The sequence below is a fragment of the Notolabrus celidotus genome, chromosome 16, assembly GCF_009762535.1.
Source record: "Notolabrus celidotus isolate fNotCel1 chromosome 16, fNotCel1.pri, whole genome shotgun sequence".
Lineage (NCBI taxonomy): Eukaryota > Metazoa > Chordata > Actinopteri > Labriformes > Labridae > Notolabrus > Notolabrus celidotus.
The window spans coordinates 13844350-13869156 of NC_048287.1; the positions used below are offsets into that span (position 1 = coordinate 13844350).

Here is a 24807-nt window from a genome sequence, read left to right on the forward strand (position 1 = left end):
ACATTTATAAGGGGCGGCTTTCGTCTACTGAACTATAGGTTTCCGCCTCCGAAACTCTCCTCTCCAAGCACCTGTCCTAACTCCTGATTGGATGAACGTCCAGGGTTTGTCACGTGAGTTCGCACTCAGGTAAAGCCACTGCGATGGTAGGCGGGGTTTGTGGTTGCGTAGCAACAATACCCCATGGGACCGTGCACCTTAAAAAAAGACTCCTTTGTGTCAGCTAAACCCAACCCAAACCAGGGAGCCAAATTACGTGTCGGTGTTTGGACGCCCTGTTGTTTAAGCCACAATGAGTTATACTTAATGATGCCAAAGACAGGAATGTGGTACTGAGATGTTTATTTTGTGTAGGCCTACGTTTAATTACGGAAGAGGATTAGGGCCACTGGGGAAAAACAAAAAAATAAGGTTAACGCTTTTCTTTATTTTTATTATTCTGAGATTAAAGTCAGAATTAAAAAAAAAAAAAAGTCAGAATTCTGAGATTAAAGTCAGAATTCTGAGAACAAAGTCAGAATGCTGAGATTAATGTCAGAGTTCTGAGACTGAGATCAAAGTCAGAATACTGACTATAATCTCAGAATTCTGACTTTAAACTCAGAATATTAATAATAAAAAATAAAAAAAGATCCTAAAGAAAAATGTTAAAGGCCCCAATCCTCTTCCGTATTTAATAGACGGGTTAGCATGTAGTTAGGCTGCACAGTAGTGATGGAGACCACGTGATGAAATATTCAGAGCAGGCACGCGACAGGAGGTACTCAAAAGTCTCCTGAAATGAGTGTCGTAGACGTGCAATTGTGACTGTTGTAAGTTCTCAATAAGTGAGGGGAAGCTGTTTGGCCTGGCGCCAGGTTCCCCTGCTGGGGTACTACTTTGTTGTCACACGCGAGTTTTCCGGATGCTTTCGTCTGTCCTCGTGCTGTAATTCCAAGTCCGACTCTGATGTGAGTTTCTAAGCGATGTCTGTCTGACTGCCTTTTTTTTTCAGAAGGACAAATGTCCAAACTTTGACACATGTCCCAAATGCTTCATTGATGAAGTGCTTAACAGTCCAATGTTGGGTTGCCTGAATGAGAAATAAAATAATGCCTTTTTTGCTTCATGTTTTAAAAACTCAAACTCATTTTAATAATATAGGTGTTTGTCTTTTATTAATAAACTGGCATTATGATTATAATCTAGTCAAAAGCTAATAATTGATTAATAGAAGGCTATTAATACAACTCACTAATCTACAGTGATCCAAGGAGGTACTGTAACCTACTTGTGTACAATTTATCAGCCACTTGTATTTTTGTTACATTGGAGATTAGTAATTTGATGTAACTTAATAGCTCTGCCCCAGAATTTGACATATTCTTTCCCTATTATGACATAAAAAAAAAATCTGACACATTTCTTTAAAATAAAAACCCAGCAGTTAAACGTGTACTTGTTTTTCGTTCAACGTGGAAAAGCAATTTGAGTGAAGTAAACAGATCCCACATTACTGCAAAAAAAAAAAAAAAAAAATCAAATAGTTGTTAGAGCTTTAATTTTTTTGGTTTTGCAAAAAATAGTATATCACCTCTACTTTTGTTGAATTTATTATGCCTTGAATAAAGTTATACATGGAATTAAATATATTCACACTGTTGCCTTTCTGTGTTATCTTAAGTCATACATCTGTATAAGTCTTCTTATATGAGTGGCCTTTAATCCACATGTGTTGCAGCTTCTTTTTTTTTCCAGAAAAGTCCACTGAGGGTGTGTTGCTGATAAACATTAAAGCTGTAAGTACATCACAAATTCTGTGCTAAATGTAAAAAAAACCACCAGTTTAGAAAAAAATGTGTCAGTATGAAGTAAGCCTTTTGATGATTCCCTCATGCACAAGTCACCGTTCGAAACATTTTAAGAAGACTGCTTCAATACAAAGTTGTAGCCAGTAAATTCATTTCACAGTAAGAGTTCGAATTAAGATCGACTGGTTTGCATTATGAAATGTTTGGCTATCATGCAGCATAAAAAAAACAACACAAAATCATGCAGTACCACAAAAATGTAGGTGTTTAATAACATTTTCCCAGCCTCCCTGTAAAATATATTAAAATGTATCTTCAACATACATTACACCCTTTGCAAGTTTACAGTATCAGGAAAAACAGCTCTGGAGCTAGAACAAAATTTTAGCAACCTCCACGTTATCGACTCTCATATTTGTCATTATGTACCTGGGACATTAAGCTTTGAGGGGACTTTTAAGTTAATGTACATCAACCATGGTGCAATCTTTTCCATTGGACAAAAGCCAAGTTTCAAAGTGTCACTGGAATCTCCTCATGAGGAAACACACATCCTCATGTTATGCTGCTAAAAGACGTCTTTTCTTGGTATGCCTATCAGATTGTTAAGTAGTTTCTGTTCAAGTCTGTGCCAACAGGGAAGACCCGGTCTGGGCTTAGCAGCAAAACAGAGAAAAACAAACAGAAACACAGAGAGGGAGGAGGGAGGAAACAGGGAATGCCTTCAGTCTCCCTCTTTCTAAGCTGAGAGTGAAAGTTGTTGTAGCAACAGGAATGTGAGCAGGTGCCTGTCTCTCTCTCCATCAGCAGACGGTGGCCTGCATACCTGAGGGACTCCCTCTCCTTCATCTCCCATCAGAGTCGAAACTGCAGTCAGTTCATCGCACGCGGATGGATGTCTCGAATTGTTCTCTACGCCATGTGGGCGCACATACAGGTAGGCTTTGATGCAATGGACACTCAAATGCATACAAGCTTTTTTAACATATATGATGCAAAGTATACCCTAAAAGTTAAAATGACAACCTGCAATGACATGGTGTATGGGAAGCTGGGAAGATACCCACTCTGTATTGCAGTGAACAAAATAATTATTGGCTACTGGGGGAGGTTGATCACAGGTAAATAAAGTAAGTTAAACCGAATAATGTATAACTATCTGCTTAACCTGCACAACATAGATTAAGGTTAAATAGATACTTGATGACTGTGGCCTGTCTTACCTCTGGATCACACATCAGTGAAACAACATCAACTGGTTTAGACTAACTGTTGAACAGAGGCTTAGAGATCAGTTTCTACAAAAGTGGCAAGGTGAACTGGATAAAATGACATAATGTGATTTATATGTACAATTTAAACAAGATATAAAAATATTTGTTATTTGAAAACCAGAAGTACAGACAGGCTATCTGTCATTTTAGAATGAATAACACCAGGATCCCTAAGGTTACTGGAAGGTATAAAGGCCTGGATAGAAAACAGAGGATTTGTAATCTCTGTAATAATCGTCTGGGTAATGAGTACCATATTTTGTTTGAATGTAAGAACACAAGCATTCTGGGTTATAGGGAGAGGTTGATACCAAATTATTGTTTAAAACATCCTTCTGTGTTTAAATTAATTCTATTTCTGCAATCAGATAAGCCAAAAGTTATCTGCAAATTAAGGGCTTTTCTGAACAACGTCCTTCCATGTTTAAGATCTGTTGTACTTCAGCCATGCCGTGTGCCATCATTATATTTTTTTGTTATTTGTAATTTATGTTCTGTCTGTGGCTCCATACCATGTGATCATAGTCTGAGCGTCAAAGTAAAAATGAAAATAAAAATGAAATGTGAAATATCTGAATTAGTGAAATTACAGTTTCGCTGAGATGAAAATTATGTTTTTTTGCTCCAACAATACAAACACATTTTATTTCTTGATTTCATAAAAGTCTAATCCTCACATGTCAAAAGTCGGACCTTGATAATCCTCATAACTTTGATTTTTTGCAGACCTTTATCAAAAAGTGAAAATAATTAATCCCTAAAAGCAACACTTCCTACATTTTGCACACTTACAAAACCCAAACATCATCCACACAATGGAATAATGTTGTTGTATCACCTCTCAGTTTTGCTCTACCTCTCCAACTCTCTGTCCTGTATCTCTTGATCTGCTTCCTCTCCATAAACCACAGGTAGTCTCGCTGAAAGTTGACCATTGACAACAACCCGACCAGATAAAGAAAAGATCCATGCAGAGATGTTTCAGATAGAGCTGCACTGTAACTATCAGCCTCTCCACCCTGACACCGTATCTCTCATTCAACATCTTCCAGCTGTGACCGAAGGATTTCCTCTGGGGCTGAAATCAGAGCGTTTGCCCAATGAGACAGAGAGGTATGTGGAGAATGTGTGTACAGAAATCAAGTGACGTTATAGATCTGACTCTGAAACGATGACTTGGGAGCACATTATGTAACACATTCTACCCATGTGTGGCTCTAACATAGTTGACTTTCTTTCATCACAACCTGCATGAATCAACATTTTTCTGTTCCCCAGCAACCACATGTAGTTGTGAGGTTGAACCAAAATATATATATATATTCATACTTATTATAGAAACATAAAATAAGTCACTTTACTAATGTTTGGTTATTATTAGCATGTAATTGATGTCACTAATCAAAGTCTGAATAGTCTATAATTAACTGCTGTATGAACACATTAACACATTGACTCATTCAGCCGTGCATAAATACTTGTGTTGACTCAGATGAATAAACTACGTGCGCCTGTCTATGCTCGTGTTTTGGTGTGTGATGACGGAAATGCACTTGCATCACGCATGTGCTGTGCGTATGAGTCCAGTCAAGCCTTTGTCAAGTGCTAAACCTGAAAATCTCTGTTCGACACTGCGCCAGATTGAACAACAGGTTGAGCCGAGGTGTGCTAACCCTGGGAAAGAGAGCAGGAAGTCAGCCAGTCAGACTGGTAGAGTCAGCTGAGAAAAAGCTCTCAGAGGAAGGCTTCTGTATCTGAGGATTGTGATGATACGTGAGCATTGTGCTGGTTTACTGGCCTCAGACAGCACAAACCATTATGGGCCCTTTAAACGCTGGTAACCTCACAGAGAGTAGACACGTGTGTAATTCCCAGTTCATCACTGAGGGTTATAAATGTTGAGATAGAAGGAATTGTGCAAACTAAACAAACAGTTGTCTCTTCCAGAGAGTTTGGGTGGGGCAGGCTGAACTCTGTTCTTGTGAATGTCATGAGTTTCGATGTATTGCTTTGTGTGCTTGATTTGAGGATTGGACTGTTTGTCCGGTTTAATTCCTCTGTATTATTAAACTGTGAGTACAGTAGCAGAAACACAGCACCTCTGACTCTAAAGATGAAACCTTCAGGAATGCAGAAAGGAATCTGACAGTTACTGGACCTATCACTGGTATTTTTATTAAGCAATTAGTTTTGTTTTTGGAATTTCAGACAGACAAAGAGACGAAAAAGGAGGCTTTAACATGCATCTCTGCAGACACACTGATCTGTTTTACTAAACTGTCTCCAACAAGTAGAACACAGTTTAAATCATGAGGACCTTTAAGTGACAACATAACCCCTGATGTTACATCACATCTCTGGATACCTTTGTTAACCTTGAAGAACTGTCACTGTCATAGTACTGTCTTCCTCATGCTAATAGTTCCTTGTAGATCTTGAAATACAGATACTGAACCTTTAAGACCTTCATCAACTATTGAGTTCTGACCAGTTTATTCACCTGTTTAAATTTATGTAACCACTTAAACTTCTTCAACAGTATGGTCCCCCAGACGTTTCCTTTAATGTGTACCTACAAGAGCCATAACTAAAGTTTGTACACCCCGAGGAGTGACAGAAAGAAAACTGTAAGGTGTATAGACACACAAAGATCAAGATATATTACAGAAACATATACAATAATAAATAGTGCTTCGGTACACTTTCCCACAAAATCAAGTCTCTGAGGTTTGACATATGACACCCATCCTCACTAGTGTGTGACCTGTCCCATCATGTGAACCTCTATTGTCCCATGTGTTCTGTTATTCATGGTAAGGGCAGTCTGCATCAACCGTTTTGGTAAGAGCCTTTTCCTGCTGCAAGTAATACATCTTACCTGAGGGGATATATTGACTAAATGTATGTTTTTTAAGCCATGTGATATTTCTGTATTAAAAATGGCCCTCTTTCTTTATGTATTTCTTTCAAGTAATTCTGGATATTTCTGCATTTCCCAAAAATATGCCAGAGGTTTGTATCTTGACAGCCAAATTTCAAAGTAAGTTTAAAACATATTTCTAAACATTCCAAAACAAGTTTTGAAGCTTAAATATGTTATAAGTTGCAGAGAGTAAAAGCAAAACTAGTATTGTTATTATAAAAGCAGTGTTTGCTTAATGTGCTACAGCAGGTTTTATAAACTGTTGCATCAGCCTGTACTCCAGCTTTTTACTGCTTTAAGTTCACAGAGCTACAGAACATGAAATATAAGGATTGAGTGGTTTAAAAACACAGTTGCACACCAAGAAAGGCTAGTGAATCAAACTAAGTGAAAGAAGTGTTACTGCATCCGTGATATATCAAGTGGGATAGAATGCCCTCATCAACACATAATATAAGAGGGCCCTGAATTCAAACTCTAATATTTAAACTGTCACAAATGTGACCAGTTTAGTGTCCTGAGGAAGCAGCAGTATGTAAGAAAAGTGCTGTGAAACCAAGCAGAGCTATCCGCTGTATGACCTCTAGAGGGAGCCAGATTTAGTTTGTGGTCCTCACTGTAAGTGGGAAGTATAATTTGCCTTTTTCACCTCCCTTCAGAATCAACCACAAAGTCCTTTTCAAGTCGTGTTAAAGCTGCCGCAGGTTTGAGCCTCAGCTCTCTGCAGCTCATGAGACATACTGGAGTCCATGATCTCAACAAAGAGATGTACAGAGAGTGCAGTACTTTAGAGAAAAAGGTTACTGAGTGGATACCAGTGGAAGTTTGCAAGGAGCAAAAGTTAAAACAGTTGAAAACAATGAGCAGACACAATCCATAAGTGGCTTGCTTGTAGAGAGGGTTTGTGTGAAATGAGAGATTTGAAACCTCCTCCTGAAGCTGAAGGTTCCCATTATGACATAAAACAGTTACATTATCATTGCATTTTTACATTCAATCACCTTAGTTTGTTTTATCAATAATTATATACTTACTTTAATTGTATTAATCCACTCCAAAGACCTAATGTTAAAAATACCGCACACGTTAAACCAGAAGTTATACGTTAGATATATCAATAAAACACATGGTTATTATCCTCACCCATAGTCTTTGGTTACACTGGAGAATATACTACATGTATAGTTTCAGAAGAGGTATTACAGCAAAGTAATGTGTATTTCTTATTAACAGTTGCTATAATTTATTGAAGGCTGATAGTTTTGTAAGTTCCAAAAATGAACCAGACAAAATGCTATTTTTTCCCACTTTAATAGAACATGTTGAGAAATATGTGTGGCAATACATGTAAACAGTTACAGGTATGTGGTACACATAAAAACATAAAGAGTATAGTGATCAGTACAGCTCTAGTTTCTGGTTGAATATGTAGAAATCGATTATAGTCTATTATCTATACGTGGGCTACATGTGAGATTAAATTATTGAATTTTCATTTAATTTACACCAGGCTTTTTTCTGTAATCTGGGTCACAAGCGTCACGTTTTCTGTCAGCTGAGCTTTAATGTCTGATTCCACATCAAACTGACATCAAAGACCTATGAATGACAGCACTGACAGATACTTTGCCCAGTGTCACCTGTCCTCTGCTAAAATGTGTCACTAATAAAACCACAAAGACTTCTTATGGGTGTGTGCTTGATATTCAAGTTAGTCCAAGTTATAGACAGATTATACTGTGAAAGTAGGCTACTAAGTGATGGATTAAGTGAATTGGGTGGTATTTTAATGAATACATTTTATTTATAATTTTTGATGACAACGTATTTTTGATGGCCAAACTCTAAAACAAACTTCGATATCTTAACTTGGAGAATAATTTGCTAATAAATGCAATCAGTTATATTATAATTGATAATTCTAGCAAAACCCTCCTTGTTTTTATCAACGGGCAAGTCATTTGCACAAAAAAAGCAGAATATGGGTTATTAACTTAGCTCCATCTATAATAAATTAACTTAGGCCTTCATTTTTTTTAGCTGTGCATGAATAAAGATAGACAAAGGCCTGTTTGCAGTTGTAGCCTTGAAAATACACAAGTTAAATAGGTATGCTTTTTTTTTTTTTATGTTATTAGGTTATAGCTCACTTTGAAATTTCGGTACACCTCTCAGTCTAGCGTTATAGCTTTTCATCTAGCAGTAAAAATCTAATTGAGCCTATTTTTATAGTGGCTGGGAAGCGCAACGCAAATTTACAAAGGATGAAACATCTTATGTCTGTAATATCAAAATGTGTAAAAGCCAGGTGATTAATAAACTATATTTGTCATTAACAACCCTGTTTCCGCTAAAATGTTTTGTTTCAGACTGATAAGAGAGCACCTCAAAATGTGTTCCTGCCAATCACAGCTATAGCTGATACGAAATTTCAAAATAATAACCACTGGAACCACCTTTAGTTTTGAAAATCATTGATACATTCCTTTTCTGGTAGAATCTGCAGTTTTTACATTTGTTTCGGAACTGGCAAAAAATGTTAAGTTGCTTGTAATAAGCATAGACTGTATAAAATATGGACGTAGTATCCGTGACATCACCCATCTGTTTCTGAAGCGCTGTTTTGAGGCCAATCGTCGGCGGCAGCCATATTGCTGCTGTCATGCGATTGTGACGTAAAGAGGCGGACTTTGAGCCTCCTAGCCAACAGCTACAGCGTTCCCGCCAGTCAATCAAGTCAGCTGTGCCTCTCATTGAAGACTCGTAATCTCAATATCTTTGAAAAAAATTCACCCCCCTCACAGTGTGTGCCGATCGAGAAATTAGCTACCCAGACTACACTCATCTTTTATACCAGGCTGTAAACATGTTTATTTCTGCTGTAAAGGTCGGCTTTTTTGAATTGGTGTGTATGTGGTTTCCAGTACTCCCGGAGCCAGCCTCAAGCGGATCCTCGATGAACTGCAGTTTTTAGCACTTCTGCATTGGACTCATATTTTTAGACCAGAGGTTGCTGCTTGGTCATAAGTCTCAGTAAAGTGTTTCTGATTTGGTAAATTTGTTTTCTGAAATGTAAATTTGTTTTGGCCTTGGTTCAAGTGTTTTGCTCATGTCGTTTAGTTTTATAAAATTTAAAAATAATTTCCAAAATTTTAATTTGTCTCAAACTTTGTAAAAGTGCTTCATCCTTTGTAAATTTGCATTGCACTTCCCAGCCACCCTAAATGTAAAAACGTCAGCTGCCACGGGGGGGCGCCACTGAATCTGTTTAACTGCCACGCGCCATAAGTGTAGAAGAAGACTCGAGCTACATTTTAACACCACAGAAGAAGAAACACTAGTGTCATGTAATCATAAAGAATACCAAGGTTATCCCGAAGCTCCTGTTGGAAGTTATGAACAACATCTGACATTTGTCATCATATCTCGGTAAGAGAAAGAGCTCAGAGTTCGTGTTTTTGAATAGTTGTTTGTGTCTGTCATAAAACCGACCACACTAGCAGCTCCTGCTAAACAGTGAGCTCAGCTTCATGACGGAGGAGGTCACGCCAAACTATGTTTAGAATGATCACAATTAAACACCGTGCCGCTTTTAGGTAAGTATGTGGCCTTTAAGAACACACCAAGCCTTTAACGTTGTCATCCTCGTCCATGAAAAGATAGCACAGTGTGTCAGTGAAGGTTTCTCGTAGCAGTGAGGTCTTGAGGCACGTTTTCTGATGTAACCAGGTGGCTTTTTACCTGAAATGAATGTGGAGTGATACTAGACTCGACTGGCTAAGCTGATGCTGCTATACAAAAGGTTTAGGATCACAAATACATTTTAGAGGAAAGGATGATTTCATGAACTCAAAGTCTGCACTCATGAGAAACAAAGATTTGACAGATAACCCCTGATGTTTTCTCTTCCAGGATCAGCCCTGGTCGTGATGAGTGTCCCCTGTTTTTTGTCCTCTGCTGCTCGAAGCCTCAGCATCCAGAGCCCCACTGCTGGTCTGTTCTGTTGCCGACTGCTTGGCTCCAGCTCGGGATCAAGGTGAGTTTTACTTGGTGGTATGTCCCTACTGGTTTTAAGACTAACTGGTTTCTGTAAGGCAGCAATTGCTTTGTTTGGTAACAGAAGGAGCTGTCTGTCACCAGAATTATAACATGTATCTCATGAGCATTCTGCATGACAAACGATTTATAAGAGAGCAGAACATCATGACCAAGTATGGAACAACAAATGTAGGAAAATTATATTTTGGCAAACTGGATCTGAAGTCATTGATCCACAAAATAATTCACAGCTCACTCCTGAAGCACCATAGAGACTGATGTCAAGAAAACTACAAGATTACTGTCTATAGAAATTATTTTTAGCTTTCAGCAACTCTAGAGTGGCAGTGTGTTTTTTAATACAAGGGTCATCTCAAGTGAATCACAAAAACAAAGAAAAAAGAACTGTCTTACTATAAAGGTTTCTTCACTTATTATCAATACGGAGCTACACAGGTTGTTTTATATACTTGTTACCACATATGAAGGAGAACTTGATTCTTTGAGAACTGACAAAAAAACAATGATTCCCTCTGTTATATTGGGTCGACAGAAAAAGAGTCAACCCAAAAATAGAATCAAATGAAACAAAAATATCTGCATGGTAGGACACAGTTTGGTGTGAGTTTCGGATTCAGGTGCTGGCCTTTTAAATTTTCTCATGCTGACAATAAGGACAAAGTCCACCTCCAGACTTTGAGTAATGTTGTAACACAACGCTGCTGTGCAGCTCTTCACTGACTGTGGAAGACACTAGTTGACTAGTTGCCTCTGTTTTCTCAGGAGAAGTATGTCCTCCAAACGGCAGATGGACCATCTAGAGAGAACGGCAAACAACTCCAGACATAATGTAAGACATGATTTTCTTGACTGAATCATTCCTTGACAATTCACAGTGTATTATTAACTTATTCCTGAACGGTCCTCTTGTCCTCTGTGTGTGTCTGGTGGTCTATGACAGGCTCTGTATCCGGCTGAAGTCAGCGGCATTTTGAATGAATCAGAGACGGTGAAACGCTTGAGACTAGCTGTTCATCCAGACTTCAGTTTCAAGGCCGGACAGTGGTGAGTAGACAGCGTGCTTCACTATGTCATGTTTGAGCTTTACACGTGAGTGAGGGGTTTATTAAGGCTAACCTCTATCTCTACAGGGTCTGTCTCCCTGGATGATGAAGGCTATCATTTATTAAAGTCTCGAGGTGGTTATAAAGGGAAGTGGGACAGCCTGTGAAACACAGATGATGTTTTAAATCTGTATCCTGACCTGACAGGTGGTTTGAGGTTCTCGATGAACATGACCATTGACCTCAGAAGTTGCCATCCCCTGTATTAAGATAAAGAAACTTTTCCCTTTCTCCTTATTCTACTGAAAATACTTAGACCTCATATCAAACTTGTAACACAAAGACAGAACCTGCTTAAATACGTCAAACTTCCTGCCTGAGCCTGCTCTCAAAAGGTTCCGTCTCATTTATTTCTCTCTTGTTGTAGTGCTCACAGTCACCACAAGGGGGTGGCTTTGTCATTGATTTGCCTTGCTGTCACCATGCTGATTTTCTTTTCTCATGAAACTTTTACAGTGAATTACAAATTACAATATGAAGTCACTGTCCGCCTGTTTTGGTTCAGAAGATGTGTTTTAAGGACAGCATCACATCAGCTATGGGACAGAATATAGATTCTGAGTCTAGTAGAGCTTTTTCATCAAACAAGCAGAAAAAATTGATAAGTTTCGCTTTTTAGTTTGAAATATTTCAACATTGCTGACATTTTATCCACAGGGCTGATAATGTCATGCTACTTGCAAGTTTGTGTTCTGCTGCTCAGCTTATGACAGCTGATGTAAATTATTTGGGTAGGATGATCAGCTCAAATTGACAATCACCAGTCAGTTCAGAAATTCCCAGATCGGCTCTTATCTGATAGTTGACATCAAAATTGAGACATCCCTAGGAGTGATGCATTGATTTGGAGGAAAATTTGCCTCTTTCTATGTAAATGAGACTCATTACAAAATAATGAAATTCACCAACACATAGAATGACATTTTATGACCATTTATTTTACTGTTTTATGACTGAGAGTCTTTAAATGTGCAGTGTTTGAAAGTGATGTAACCTTCAAACTTTTGTTTGATCGTGACCTAAAATCGATATATCTAATACAGGCCGTTAATATTACATTGAAATTATTCATATTATTATAACCATGAGTCAAATGATTCTGAGGCTCAACCCTGACGTATTGGTTCACAAGGGTGGAGATTTTTCGGGTTTATCTGGATGAGCTTACCCTGCTGGCTCTATGCTGGAAGCTTTGACTCAAACAGTGGAAATGTATCACGTGTCATGAATTCACATCACAATACACTAGTAAGAAGTGTTCCCTTCCCATCTGGCCCATCATCCATATCTGGCAGATCTGTGCTCTGCAGGATGAGAGTGCACAGTGCAGCTCTGTGTAACAGAGAGTGGAGATGCTGACAGCTCACCTCCACAATCGGACGCAAACAAGAGCAAACTGCACGGAGCTGTAGAACTGCATGGGCATGTTTGGCTGGAATATCATCAGGCAATATGTGTTGTGACCTTTAGACAGAGATATTAAGAGCATTAGACTTGATCCGCATTATAAAGATCATTACTTGGATGTGGGAATAAAGCAGCGCACACGAGAAATGATCCAGGCCGCGATGGATAAGGAGAACCCGCTTTGAGACGGAGAAGCACGCAGCGCAGGAAGGAGAACAGAGCGCAGAAAAAAGGATCGGTCTCTCTGAACCAGATGAGGGCATGCACCCTCGTTGTCTGATAATGTTCAATAAGATCTTTGATTTCAGTGAGGTCAGTACACAGTCATAGCCATAAATGCAATGGTAGGGGAGACTGGGGATAGATGTAACATTTTTGACATTTCTGTCTAGAACCTTGAGCTCTTTTAACCCAGTGATTTCAAACTGCTATCCAAACTAGCTGCAACTAAACTGAGCATGTGCAGAGTGAATCAGGTGATTTCTAACTAGTTCCCGATTGGTTTTACACCTGTCCCCGGTTTCCCTACTAATAATTGGCATAATCATTTCCTTCGGTGTTTCGGTTTTCAGTTTTCGGCCTTGGTTTCTTCATTTTCGGTTTCAGCCAAGAATTTTCATTGCGGTTCATCCCTACCCCACAGTGTATTGTTTTTAACTTAATAATACTGTCAAGTTAACTTCTAGGCACTCTTTTTTTTTAACCATAACAGAAAGTAAAGTTTTTCTTGGATGAAGGCAGAGCTTTTTTCTGAGTCAGTGTCTATCAAACAGTGTTGCCAATGTTAATTAGTGCTCCCTGCACATGCAGTATACGTGCATGAGCCCATACTGTAGGTGGGTGGTGGTGAGATATAAAAGCGGCAGCCAGTTGCCCTGTGGCGGCTGATAATGAATGTAAATAGATGGAAATCCTGAAGTTTCAGTGTTTCTGAGAAAAAGGACTGTGAAGTTGTTGGTGGCCAGGTGGGAGAGGAGGAGGAGAAGAAGGAGGAGTGGGTGGAACATATGTGTGCATCTTCACAGCAGATCCATATTTATGATGCCTGTGAGGGCTGTGCAGTCAGTGTCTCTCTCTGGTGTAACAGTGGGTCATTGTGTTGGTGGAACATTAGACCAACTGTTTAGCATTGCTGTTTTCCTCTGAGGGTGCCGAGCCTTGTTTGTTGACGGACAGATGTGACCATGTTGAGTGTAGACGGGGACACCATGCGTTGTTTAAACTTAGCTGTAGGACAGTTTCCATCTGGTTTGCCTTTGTTCTGGTTTCTGGAACAGGCCCCCTTCTTCACTGAGGTCACAGGACGCCATGCTACCTTCATTCACATGTTGACCCTCAGTGTAGCTTTTGCGCATACACAAAAAAAAAAAAAAAACACACAAAAGTGTGCGCTCGTGCATACACAAAAAAAATACAACAAAAAAACACACTCAAAAGTGCGCGCGCAAAAGCACTATTGTTGTGTCAGTGAAGAGCAGGAATACATTTCAAACACTTGAAGTAATTACAGAAAATACATTTTAACATCCTTTTATGACAAAAAAACAACTAATCGAATAATCCCTGACTGACTTGTGTTTTTTTTGTGTGTAGGGTGGATTTTTTCATCCCTGGTGTGGAGACTGTTGGAGGTTTCTCCATGTGCTCCAGTCCAGGTTTGCTGCAGAGGGAGGGCATTGTCGAACTGGCCGTTAAATACGCAAAACACCCTCCAGCACACTGGGTTCACACCACGGTGAGTGGGGCAGTTGGATATGTCAATTATAGGAACACTTTCTATTAGGGGTTAGTATTGACAAGAACCTCACGATACGATACGCATCACGATACTTGGGTCTCGATAAGATAGTATCACGATATATCACGATATCACAATAGTGTGACATATTGTGATATTCTACACAGTTAACTAAGAAAAAAATAGAGATGGTGTAAATGTAAATCACACAATATTACTCAAAATTTAAAGGACAAATTAAGTCAAAACTGTTTGATTGAAAACAACTTTTCCACTTCATTGTTTTTGAAATACTGAAGTTGTATTTTAGTTCCAACTCGGCTAAAATATGAATTTTATTTTCACAAAAAATCGATATTAAGAGTTGAAATATTGATATTGGAGGTCAAAGTATCGCGATATATTGCTGTATAGATATTTTTTCACACCTCTACTTTCTATAAAGATACATAAGATCAACGTTAACTTCTTGCTTAATAGCACAAATGTCAGAGGGGCATTGGCATCTTTGTCATCCATTACGAAGCACTTATTGATGAATGAAACAGAATTCGAAGACTTACGAAAAACACCAAAACCCTATGATTAATTGAAAATAGCACAAAGACAAAATATTAAATATTGACATTAAGAAATTTGGTATATAACTATACGTCTATTTGACTCTGATGGCAGCAACACATTTCAAAGTTTAGACCGGGGTATGTTAACCTCTTTGTTTCATCACATCTTCCTCTAGAAGCCGAGTTGAGCAACCAGACCCATTTACTGTTCAACCTTACTGTTGTTACGTGTGCACAATTTGGATTTGCATTGTCTTGCTAAAATAACAATGCTTTCCTTTTCTAAAGATGTTGTCTACCATTCTATATGCGGCTCCAAAACTTTATATATCACTCAACATTAATAGGGCCTTCACAAGTGTGCAGTTTATCCCCGCCATGTGCACTTCTACACCCCCTACCACCACGGATGTTGGCTCTTAAACTGTATGCTGACAACAAGCCAGATAGTCCTTCTCCTCTTCAGTATCAAGGACACAGTTATTATGATTTCCAGACAACATTTCAAATTTCCGCCCATAGGAAAGTTTTAAATTTCACCTCAATTCCCCTTAAATTATCTCAGCCTCAGAGAAGGGAGCAGTGTTTCTGGATCATGTTCATACTCAGTCTTTTGTTTTCATAGGGGTTAAACCTGTGTATGTTGATGCAGCAACAAACTGTATTCACAAACAGTGGGGGTTTTTGTAAGTAATTTTGAGACCATGCAGTGATTTCCACTACAGAGTCATGTCTGTTTTCAAGGCAGTGCTGCCTGAGGGCCGAAGACCACAAACATCCATTATTGGTTTTTGGCCTTATCCCTTGTGCTCTGAATCTTTTAATGACATTATGTACCCTAGATGATACATTCTTTTACACAGAGGAACATTATTCTGAAATTCTCAAACTATTTGGTCATGTTGTCTCTCTCAGAGCGGTGAATATCTTCCCATTTTGACTTGGAGACCCAGGGTGCTTCCCAAAGCTCTTAGATGATTCTTACTCATTGCTTCTCTCCCTCTCTTCATTCCATGCATCTCTGGTGGGAGGGACTAAGGCTATGTTCACACAGCAGGCAAAAGTGGCCCACATGCAATTTTTTTTGGGTCAAGTGACCAGGTCGGATTTTTTAGAGGCAGTGTGAACACTCAAATCTGGCCCAAATCAGATTTTTTCAAATCAGATTTAGACCACTTCCATATGTGGTCCTGGATCAGATACAGATCTGCGACCTCAGTGTGAACGGCCAAGGTGGATTTGATGCGTATTTAATACTTTCACGTCACTTTATAGTGACACACGTCACAATTCTGCGCAGCAGTAGCCTTGCAAAAATGGAGGATAGCAATGATGGAGCAAGTCAATTGAGTGTCCTGCCAAAGGAGCCTTGGGAAGAGCCGCTGACAGATGTAACTGAAAGTTGCTCTCAACATCCGGAAGTTTTGAATAAACTCTGTCTCTGTGAAACTATTAACGTCGCAGACCCACCACTCCTGACTCCGTGTCCGCATCCACATAGACTTTTCAATCGTATTTGCCGCCACAGCTCCGCAAAAAGCCAAAACAAGCAATTTGGCTCTCTATTTCTTTATACTTGACCTCCTCCGCAACTGGTCATTCATTCTCCGGCTCCCACTGCACAAAATCTTTGTAACAAAGGCGAAAATCTGTCTTCCTGCATGTTTATGTTTGTGAAACAGCTGCATGTGATGTCGTTGTTACTGTTCTTTTGAGCATGCGGGGCAGTTAGGAGCCGCAAACAGTTCACACTGGAATCGGATACAGGTCACATTATAGATGGTAATGTGAACAGGCAAACAAAAAATTGGATCTGAGCAAAAATTCTGAATTGAGCATTAAGCCTTGCAGTGTGAACGTAGCCTAAGACCGGTTAAAGACTCAAGTGGGACATGGATGGATGAAACTTAAGGGCAATGGGCTGTACCCTTGGCTTCTCTGGAATGCCCTTTTTATACCCAGTCATGTAACTAAGCTGTTGTACATTAACCTAATTATTTGGAGGATGTTCCACCAGGTGTTTTATTTATTTATTTAATGAGTGAGCATTATACAACTTTTTCAGTGTTTTGTTGTCCCAACTCTTTTTATTCTTCTATTTTTAAGTTGTATTTTTGGGCATTTTTCACCTTTAACATATAGAACAGCTGAAGAGAGACAGGAAACGTGGGGAGCAGAGAGTTTGGGAAGACATGCAGCAAATGGTTGGGGCCGGGAGTCTAACCCGCGACTGCTGTGACGTGGACAATAGCCTTCATATATGGGACATGCGCTTATACCGCTAGACCAATGGCGCCCCATTCCCCAACTCTTTTGAAGCATGTTGCTGGAATCAAATTTAGAATGAGGAAACTGTTTCAACATTTAATTGTTTTCTTTGCACTATTTTCAATTAAATATTGCATTTAAGGGGCGCTGGTGGCCTAGTGGTCTAAGCGCCCCACATACAGAGGCTACAGTCCTCGTTGCAGGGGTCGCTGGTTCGATTCCCAGCAGGTCGACCATTTCCTGCATGTCTTCCAGCCGCTCTCTGCTCCCCACGTTTCCTGTCTCTCTTCAGCTGTCCTGTCAACTAAAGGCCAAAAGGCCAAAAAATATAACTTTAAATATTACATTTAAATTATTTCCAATTGTATTAACATATTGGCAATATTAACATTTTGCACAGCGCCTTAACCTTTTTTGAATTGGGGTCGTTCAATAACTTAATGGCTGTTGTACCTTAGCACAGGCGTTGCCATCATGTTTCTTAAAGATAAGTACTTCAAATGTTGGGAGCGCCGAGAATTCCTCAAAATACAATGAATGTTATCTGGAACGAAATCTGCCAAGGAGCATGAATATCAAGCAGTATTAGAGTGGGTCATCCACATTGTTGGCCACAAGTTTTTTAAATAACCTGCTTGCTTGTATTAGGATTAGAGTTAGGGTTAAATTGAGCTAATAAAGACTGTATAAACATTTAGATAAAGTCTTAATAGAGTATGTTAAAAAAAAATTGAACTTGTTGGTTAGGCTTCATCATACATTTATCTTTTCTAATATGTCAAAGCTGAAGTTCTTGGTGTGTGGCATTTTGTCTGCTACGATGTGCTCCGTTTATTTAATCCAGTGTGTTAGCGCGTGTGTAAAACGAACACTGATTCCTTCCTGCTTACCTTCTCCTTCTATGTCTGTACTCGGCGTGTTTGTTTGCAGCTTCTGTGTTTGATGATGGGCCCTAATAAATAGCTTTGAGCTAGTACACACAGTGTGTAAATAAGTAACAGAAAGCGCTGTGATGTGTTTGAGTGTTCCGACTCTTACAGCTCTGTGCTCTGGGATCTTTTGATGATGTGTGCGTTTGATATCCGCGCTCCGACTCTTCTCTGCGAGCAGGAAATAGCGCAGGGACCATGACAGCAGATTAAGAGTGCGAGCATTGTTATTATGTGTATGTGTGCTCACATGTGTACAAAAGCAGATGGAGGCATATTTACAGCTTCTTAAGACTTCAAAAGACCTTCTCTGCCCAACTTGTGAAAACACTTTCCCCTGTAGCACAGCAAAGGTTTGTTGTGTTTATGCATGTGGATCTAAAAGTGGCTTTTTACTGTTTCCTGGGGCAGCAGCAAAGTTCACGAGATGCTGTATTCTTCTCAGAATGTGTTTCCTTTTTCAAATTTATTTCAGCTGCCAAGAAAAATAAATATTTCGGAGCTTAAGTTTAAAGCTACAATGCTTAACATGCCATCTCATTCTCTTCTTTCCTCCTTCTCTTCAGTGTAAAGTCGGCTCCCGGGTAGCGATGCGTGTCGGTGGAGACTTTTTCTTCAACCCTTCGCCCTCTGACCCCTCTGTGGATCTGCTGCTGGTGGCCGGCGGTGTAGGGATCAACCCCTTGTACTCCATTCTGTTGCACACGACAGATCTACTGCGTCTCAACCAGGCATCAGGTGGACGGGACTACAACATAGGCTCCGCCCACCTGTGCTACAGCGCCAAGAACACACAGGAGCTGCTCTTCCAGGTGCGGTATCTGTAAAGAAATCTAGGGCGCTAGTTTATTCTGTCAGGACAATCTGTGTTACAAATGCATGACAGCTAACCTCCTGTGTTCCCAGAACTCCATCATTGAAGCGTGTCGGGAGTTCCCTGACAAGCTCTCCTGCGACTTCCACGTCACGCAAGAGAGCACAGATGTTGACCCGCACCTCCAGCCATTCCTCAGCCGTAAGTAAAACCCATACACATGCGCACACATACTCTGACATGTATACATTGTTTGTCAAGTAGAAGCTTGAGTGGTCATGTAGAACAGGCTCTATAAAAGCTCAATACAGGTGACTCAGGAGTAATCAGTGCAGCAGGGTTGATATAAAAACTTCTCGTGTCTCCTCAGGTGGAAGGATCACAGAGGAGGAGTTGCGGGCTCACATGGACCCGCAGAGGACTTTGTGCTTCCTGTGCGGGCCGCCGCCCATGATCGAAGCATTTTCAAAAACCCTTACAGACCTCGGCCTCCCAGGAGACAGAATCCTCTTTGAGAAGTGGTGGTAGGACGTCAGGAACCTGCAGAGTTCCCCTGCTGGCTGGTGCTCCTCTATCAGTCTACTGAGGGAACATGTTTGGAGGTGTGTTGTGAATTCAGAGAAACTGGAATATTCCACTGGTATGGACTTAAATAAATATAAACGGTGAAAGCTTGAGGAAATACACCCTCCGATCCTGCTGCTGCAACCTGTGCCTGATCTGTGATGGACCGCTGGGACCGCCCACTCTTTATCCAGCAGCTGACTCGCAAAGACAACAGAGATGATTTTATTTCTTAGAATCTGAAAGGACGACTGAACAACTGTACAATCTCAACTTTAGCAGGATGTCTTTTAGCTCACTGCCTTAATGAATATTGAAATTATTGTGATAGACAGAATGTGTTGTTACATCTTCAAATCTTAACTCATTCCCTCTCTTTATTTGCTGCCTGAGGATTTGATGGAGCAAAATCATAGGTGATGTGTACCTATGCAAACATTTCTTCCAGCAACAATCAGACATTTTTGGAAAACACACTAAATCTCTTTCTACCTGGAGTCTGATAAGAAGATCATCATTAGCATTCTTTTAGTCGGCTAAGCTTAAAACAAGCTGTCCAGCTTCATCCAATGGTAACAGACTTTACATCCAAACTACCTTCAGGAAGTGAAGACATGTTGTTTTTAGTGATGTAATAAGTGAGGGATAATGTATGGTGAGCAGGTTGTTATAGTGGATTGTAACCTTATCTGCATTCTACTATAAAAAACCCTTTCACTGTACATCATCCTGCTTATTACACAACTACCCACTTAATGAATTGATCATTTTACAAACTGACACCCAGTTAACCTATCAGCGGATTGATATGACTACAGCGAGTCCTCGGCGTCTGGGATTAGAGCAGTTGTCTGTTTTCCACAAATAACATGCTGTTGCTGTGCAGCATTGACCAATCAAAATCAAGTATTAAACACAGCTGTGTAATATCAAAGTATACCTTTTAAGATGATATGCATTAAGGCAGATTTTGACAGATATGAGTGTGCAATGATCTTTTGTCTTTTTGAAAATGCCAACTTTTATTTTGAAGTCCTTCAAACATAGAAGATCAGGGCAAACAATAGCAACCTGTACTGTAATTTAACACTGTTCATTAAGTGTTTAATGAGTGACTTATTTTCTTCAGTTGAAATACCTCCACTTGTTTTATGAGATGTGTTTTTAGAAATGTTTCACTCTGTATGTATACCTATTGAAATAATTCTTATTTATTTGCAGAGCTGTAGATGTGAAGTTGTTTGACTGAGTAACTTTGGAGCAACTGTTTCTCATTTCACTCACAAACTTCACACGTCGTATATTTTTAGAGTCATGGACTTCACATTCTCCCACATACTGGCCAGTGTCCCTGCCTGGTTTGCGCACCCTCACCGTTACATGCGTACAGTGCCTAGCTCACATGCACATTTAACTCAATCACCCACATCCACATACCTATTAACATGGTGAAGTGAATATCCCATGGTGCACTGTAATGGAACCTCCAGGTGGTCTCTGATTGGCTCGGATCACTGAACATCCCTCGGAGATGGGAGCGAGCTTCTTGTTGTCGTCTCTCAGTAGGGGTTCATGCTCTTGAGACTCATTTTTGAGTTGTTTCTGCGTTTCTTCCTCTTGTGAGGAAATAAAGGAAATTGAGTCAGTCTGTTTCCAAACACTTTATTGACCTCTGCTTTTATATTAAGACTCAAGTGTCACATTACTTACACACTACAGAGCTCCTCCAGGGAAGAAGTCATAAATACCCCATGTCTAATTTACACACTTTTGAAGAGCACACCCTTGAACAGGTCATCTCTACCAAATGAAGTTTTTTAATCATCTGTTCCTTTCTCCAGGATCTAACCAAACACACAATTTTGGTTTGTTCCCAGCATTGAATGAAAAATTAATAACAGCATCATGTTTTCCTGGAGGCAGTGTTGAAGTTGCTCTAGATAATCATCAATCTCCCCGTTTTCATTTGAGCTCTTTCACGGAAGAAATCGTCTCTTTAAGAAACCACCAACTGTGCACACATGACATTCCTTCTTGAGATTTTTTTCTTGTACATAAAGAGCCCCACTAACAAAAGTTAGTTCACCTCCATTTTTGGCCTGGATTAACTCCAACCCCTTGAATGAGCTCCAAAATTAGCTGATTTATCATCTTTCATTCGCATTTATATGAACTGCCCCTTTAATTATTAGGCTATCATCTCTTGACTTGGAGAACATGGCAGATACAAGAAAGTGTAAGAAACGTTTTCTTTCTTATCATTTTTGATTGGATTCCCTTTATTTTTGTTAAGATTGGGAGCATGATATTCTATCTGTTGAGTGAAATACTTTAAAAGTAAAATTTGAATGTGCAAACATTTTTATAAATCATAAACTGAAATTTAAGCTGAATCAGATGTATACATCTGATTGAACATCAGCCTATAAGCTAAACTAGGTAAAAGTAGAAGTGTCATTCAGGCTTAAATTAAAGATAACATGCTCTGTTAGTGTCCCTTCTCGTTTCTTTCTTCAATAACCTACGAAACAAATAAGAAATACAGTAAAACCCAGTGAGGTCAGTGCTCCCTTTCTAAAAGTCGTATCACAAGAAAGTAGTGAAACACAGCAATGTGAAATAAAGGTTAAGGCTTGAACAGGAGGCTTGCTGTAATAGTAAGCTGTTTTAACATTTAATCCAAACACACTTCTATCAGCAATTGGATTCTAAGTATCCATAACAACATTTCTCCGAGTGAAAGTACTTTCAGTAGTAAGAAATGTATAAAAGTTATTCATAATTACATTCTTACTAGCAGAAAATGTATCTCAAGATATCTGACACTTTATTTCTCCTTAACAAAATTTAATATTAGCTAACTTTAAACCCTAATAGGGTACAAGTAGCCTTTTCAACATATAACAGCTAGGCTGGAGATACATAAGAGATAGTGGTAATTACATTTTCTTTATCAAAATAAACACCTCAGATATTGGGGAAATTATGACTAGTAGAATGCACTTTTATATTGCCTATCAAGGGTTAGAATTATGACTACAAACAATTCAGCTGCAGATATCTACAAATTTAGAGTTACACAATAACAATCTCCATTAACCGGGAACATTTGATGGGATTTTTAATAAAGAGAACACATCTTCAATAACCGGCTACAGTGTAATTGATTAACTTTTCTTTGAATGTGTGAGGTGTGTTCCTACTGCCCTGATGATCTCATTCACCTGGCTGCTGGCAGGAGAAATACGATTGGTGCGCAGTTGTGGCATTCCGCCAATCAGAAGAGAGTATCCGCAGACTCATGAGCTTGGACCTTGGTAAGTGTGGAAAGTTAGTGTTTATTTCCATTTTAGTTTCTCCTTATAAAATATATGTGTTTAACTCTTGGTTAGAGTCCTCATTTTGTTAGGCTATATGAATAAATTAATATTTTATTTTCATACACATGACCCATCCCTCCATATTTCTTTACTGATTCAATTAGCACCCACAGCTCCTTTTAGTTTTGTCTGTGAAGGTTCTCAGTCATCCAGGTCATGGTAATCCAAAGCTTGATCCGCAAGGCAAGAGACACTCCTTTGAGGACAGCAATGTGCAGATCCTGGACAGAGAAGAGCATTGGTATGAAAGAGGGGTCAAGGAAGCCATCTATGTTAAGCTTGAACACCCTTCTATTAACAGAGGTGGTGGACTAAGACACCATTTGTCTCCCACAAACAATACTGTTTTGAATTCTCTGTCAAAACAAGTAAGACCATACTCACACCAGAGAGAGATGTGACTCTAACGACTCACAGCTGACCCATCACCCTAACGACTGTCAGGAACTAGGCTAACAATTGACAGGTGGTACTGAATGACTGTCAGGAACAAGACTGACAACCCCACTTAGTACCCTTTGTGACTCCTGGACACACCCACGACTGTTAGTGGCTTATATCTTCGAGCTCTTCCCCAGTCTGGTCAGAACTGAAGAAGCCTTGAGGCGGAGAGGTAAAACATCTTCAAGAATTTCTACCAGTCCAGTTGCCTTACAGCTCAAGCTTTGGCTCCTTTTAGTTACATTTTATCTCACATTTATTTTGACACTAATTTATTTAATTTTGTAATAATTGACTTCCATTTGAGTTGCCCTTTCCCTAATGAACTTGTGACTTCTAGTCACAATCATATTCTTACTAGTCAGGGTTTTGCCACAGTTGTCAGTGAAACTCTGGTCTCTTTCTCTCCCTCCCTCCACAAATGTCCTAATCCAAGGCACATACAGTCTCTGGGTATTTTCTCTCACTCTTGATTACCACTAACACGATGAATGTTTATTTTTCTTGCTCAGATGTCTGAAATGAAAATGATTTGTTCATAAGAATACAAGTCTGGATATCCCAGAATATGCCTGCTCACTTCAGATTTGATTAACAACTGTATTATGGATACAGAGTTTCCCCTATAATCCTATTGCAGATATCTAGAATTTTTATTTTGGATAGGAGGAATTTAATATTAGATATCTGAAGTTGAAAACCAAATACACATTAATGGCAAAAGGGATGTTGTTTGTTTGAAAAATGCTCCTTTTGACCTGGAGGAACTGATTTACATATCTGTGATGAATATGCAGACTAGCTATTAAAGGTCAAATAGGGCTTCTTAGTTCTTAGTTCTATGTTGTTGTACAGCTTTGTACAGTTTCATTTCATAACATACATCACAGAGCAACACTGACCCAAAGCAGAGAGCTGCACAATACTTTCCCTTTCATGGGAACTACAACCTCAAAGGCTTGCAAGAGTGTAAACACCTAGGTCAGCAGACCAAAGCAGTAACTGTACATGATGACTAGTTACAGTACAGCTCTCTACAGAACAACTTCAAATCCAGATCAAAAAAAAATTTTCAAAGGCATTTTTTGACAAAGTAAAAAGTTTCCATCCTGTGCCCGATGTGTCAACAGACGCCTGAAAACAGCTGCTGTTTGATCCGCTCTTCCATCTTCACCTGCTCTTTGACCCCTCCTTCATCCCTGCTACAAGCGTCCGTCCATCTCACAGATCTTTCCTGGTGGGACAGTAGTATCTCGTCGATGTCCGTCTCCTCTTCCTGATCATCAACATAAACCCTGCTTCCTGGCAGGAACGAGAGTCGCCTTTGATACTGCTCTTCCTCCTCCTCGCTCTCCTCCTCGCCTCTCTGAAGGCTGTCCCTGCTCTTCCTCCTCTCTGCCCTGTCTTCATCCTCTGTTGTGATTCTTCTCCACCTGTCCATCTCCGTCTCCATCACGGGGGACCTGTCCTCTCTCTCCTCCTGTGTTTCTCCACCAGATTTTTTCTTTGCCTTGCTGCGACCCCTGAGGTTCAGCATCTGAAACCAGATAGATG

The 24807-nt window shown here is 39.6% G+C and overlaps 2 protein-coding genes across 6 annotated transcripts in view; one reads left to right on the forward strand and one right to left on the reverse strand.

The window, feature by feature from the left end:
• The first annotated feature begins 708 nt into the window (after positions 1-708).
• oxnad1 (oxidoreductase NAD-binding domain containing 1) lies at positions 709-21078 on the forward strand. 2 transcript variants are annotated; one of them, XM_034705407.1, is made up of 11 exons: positions 709-950; positions 1721-1778; positions 2598-2727; positions 3976-4177; positions 9900-10023; positions 10809-10875; positions 10987-11090; positions 14150-14291; positions 18621-18866; positions 18961-19069; positions 19239-21078. In XM_034705407.1, the coding sequence occupies exons 4-11, from the start codon at positions 4165-4167 to the stop codon at positions 19394-19396; spliced, it is 963 nt and encodes a 320-aa protein (XP_034561298.1). In that variant the 5' UTR covers positions 709-950; positions 1721-1778; positions 2598-2727; positions 3976-4164; the 3' UTR covers positions 19397-21078. The 2 variants fall into 2 exon arrangements, with proteins under 2 accessions (XP_034561298.1, XP_034561299.1); XM_034705408.1 differs by lacking the exons at positions 709-950; positions 1721-1778; positions 2598-2727; positions 3976-4177 and adding an exon at positions 9287-9416.
• The window catches only part of rftn1a (raftlin, lipid raft linker 1a), a 40577-nt gene continuing 36848 nt past the window's right edge, over positions 21079-24807 (reverse strand). For 2 of the 4 annotated variants that reach the window (XM_034705404.1, XM_034705405.1), the window contains exon 10: positions 21079-24790. In XM_034705404.1, coding sequence (XP_034561295.1) covers positions 24377-24790 — 414 coding nt within the window. In that variant the 3' untranslated portion in view covers positions 21079-24376. The remainder of the gene's footprint in view (positions 24791-24807) is intronic. The other 2 variants (XM_034705406.1, XM_034705402.1) reach the window with 2 other exon arrangements.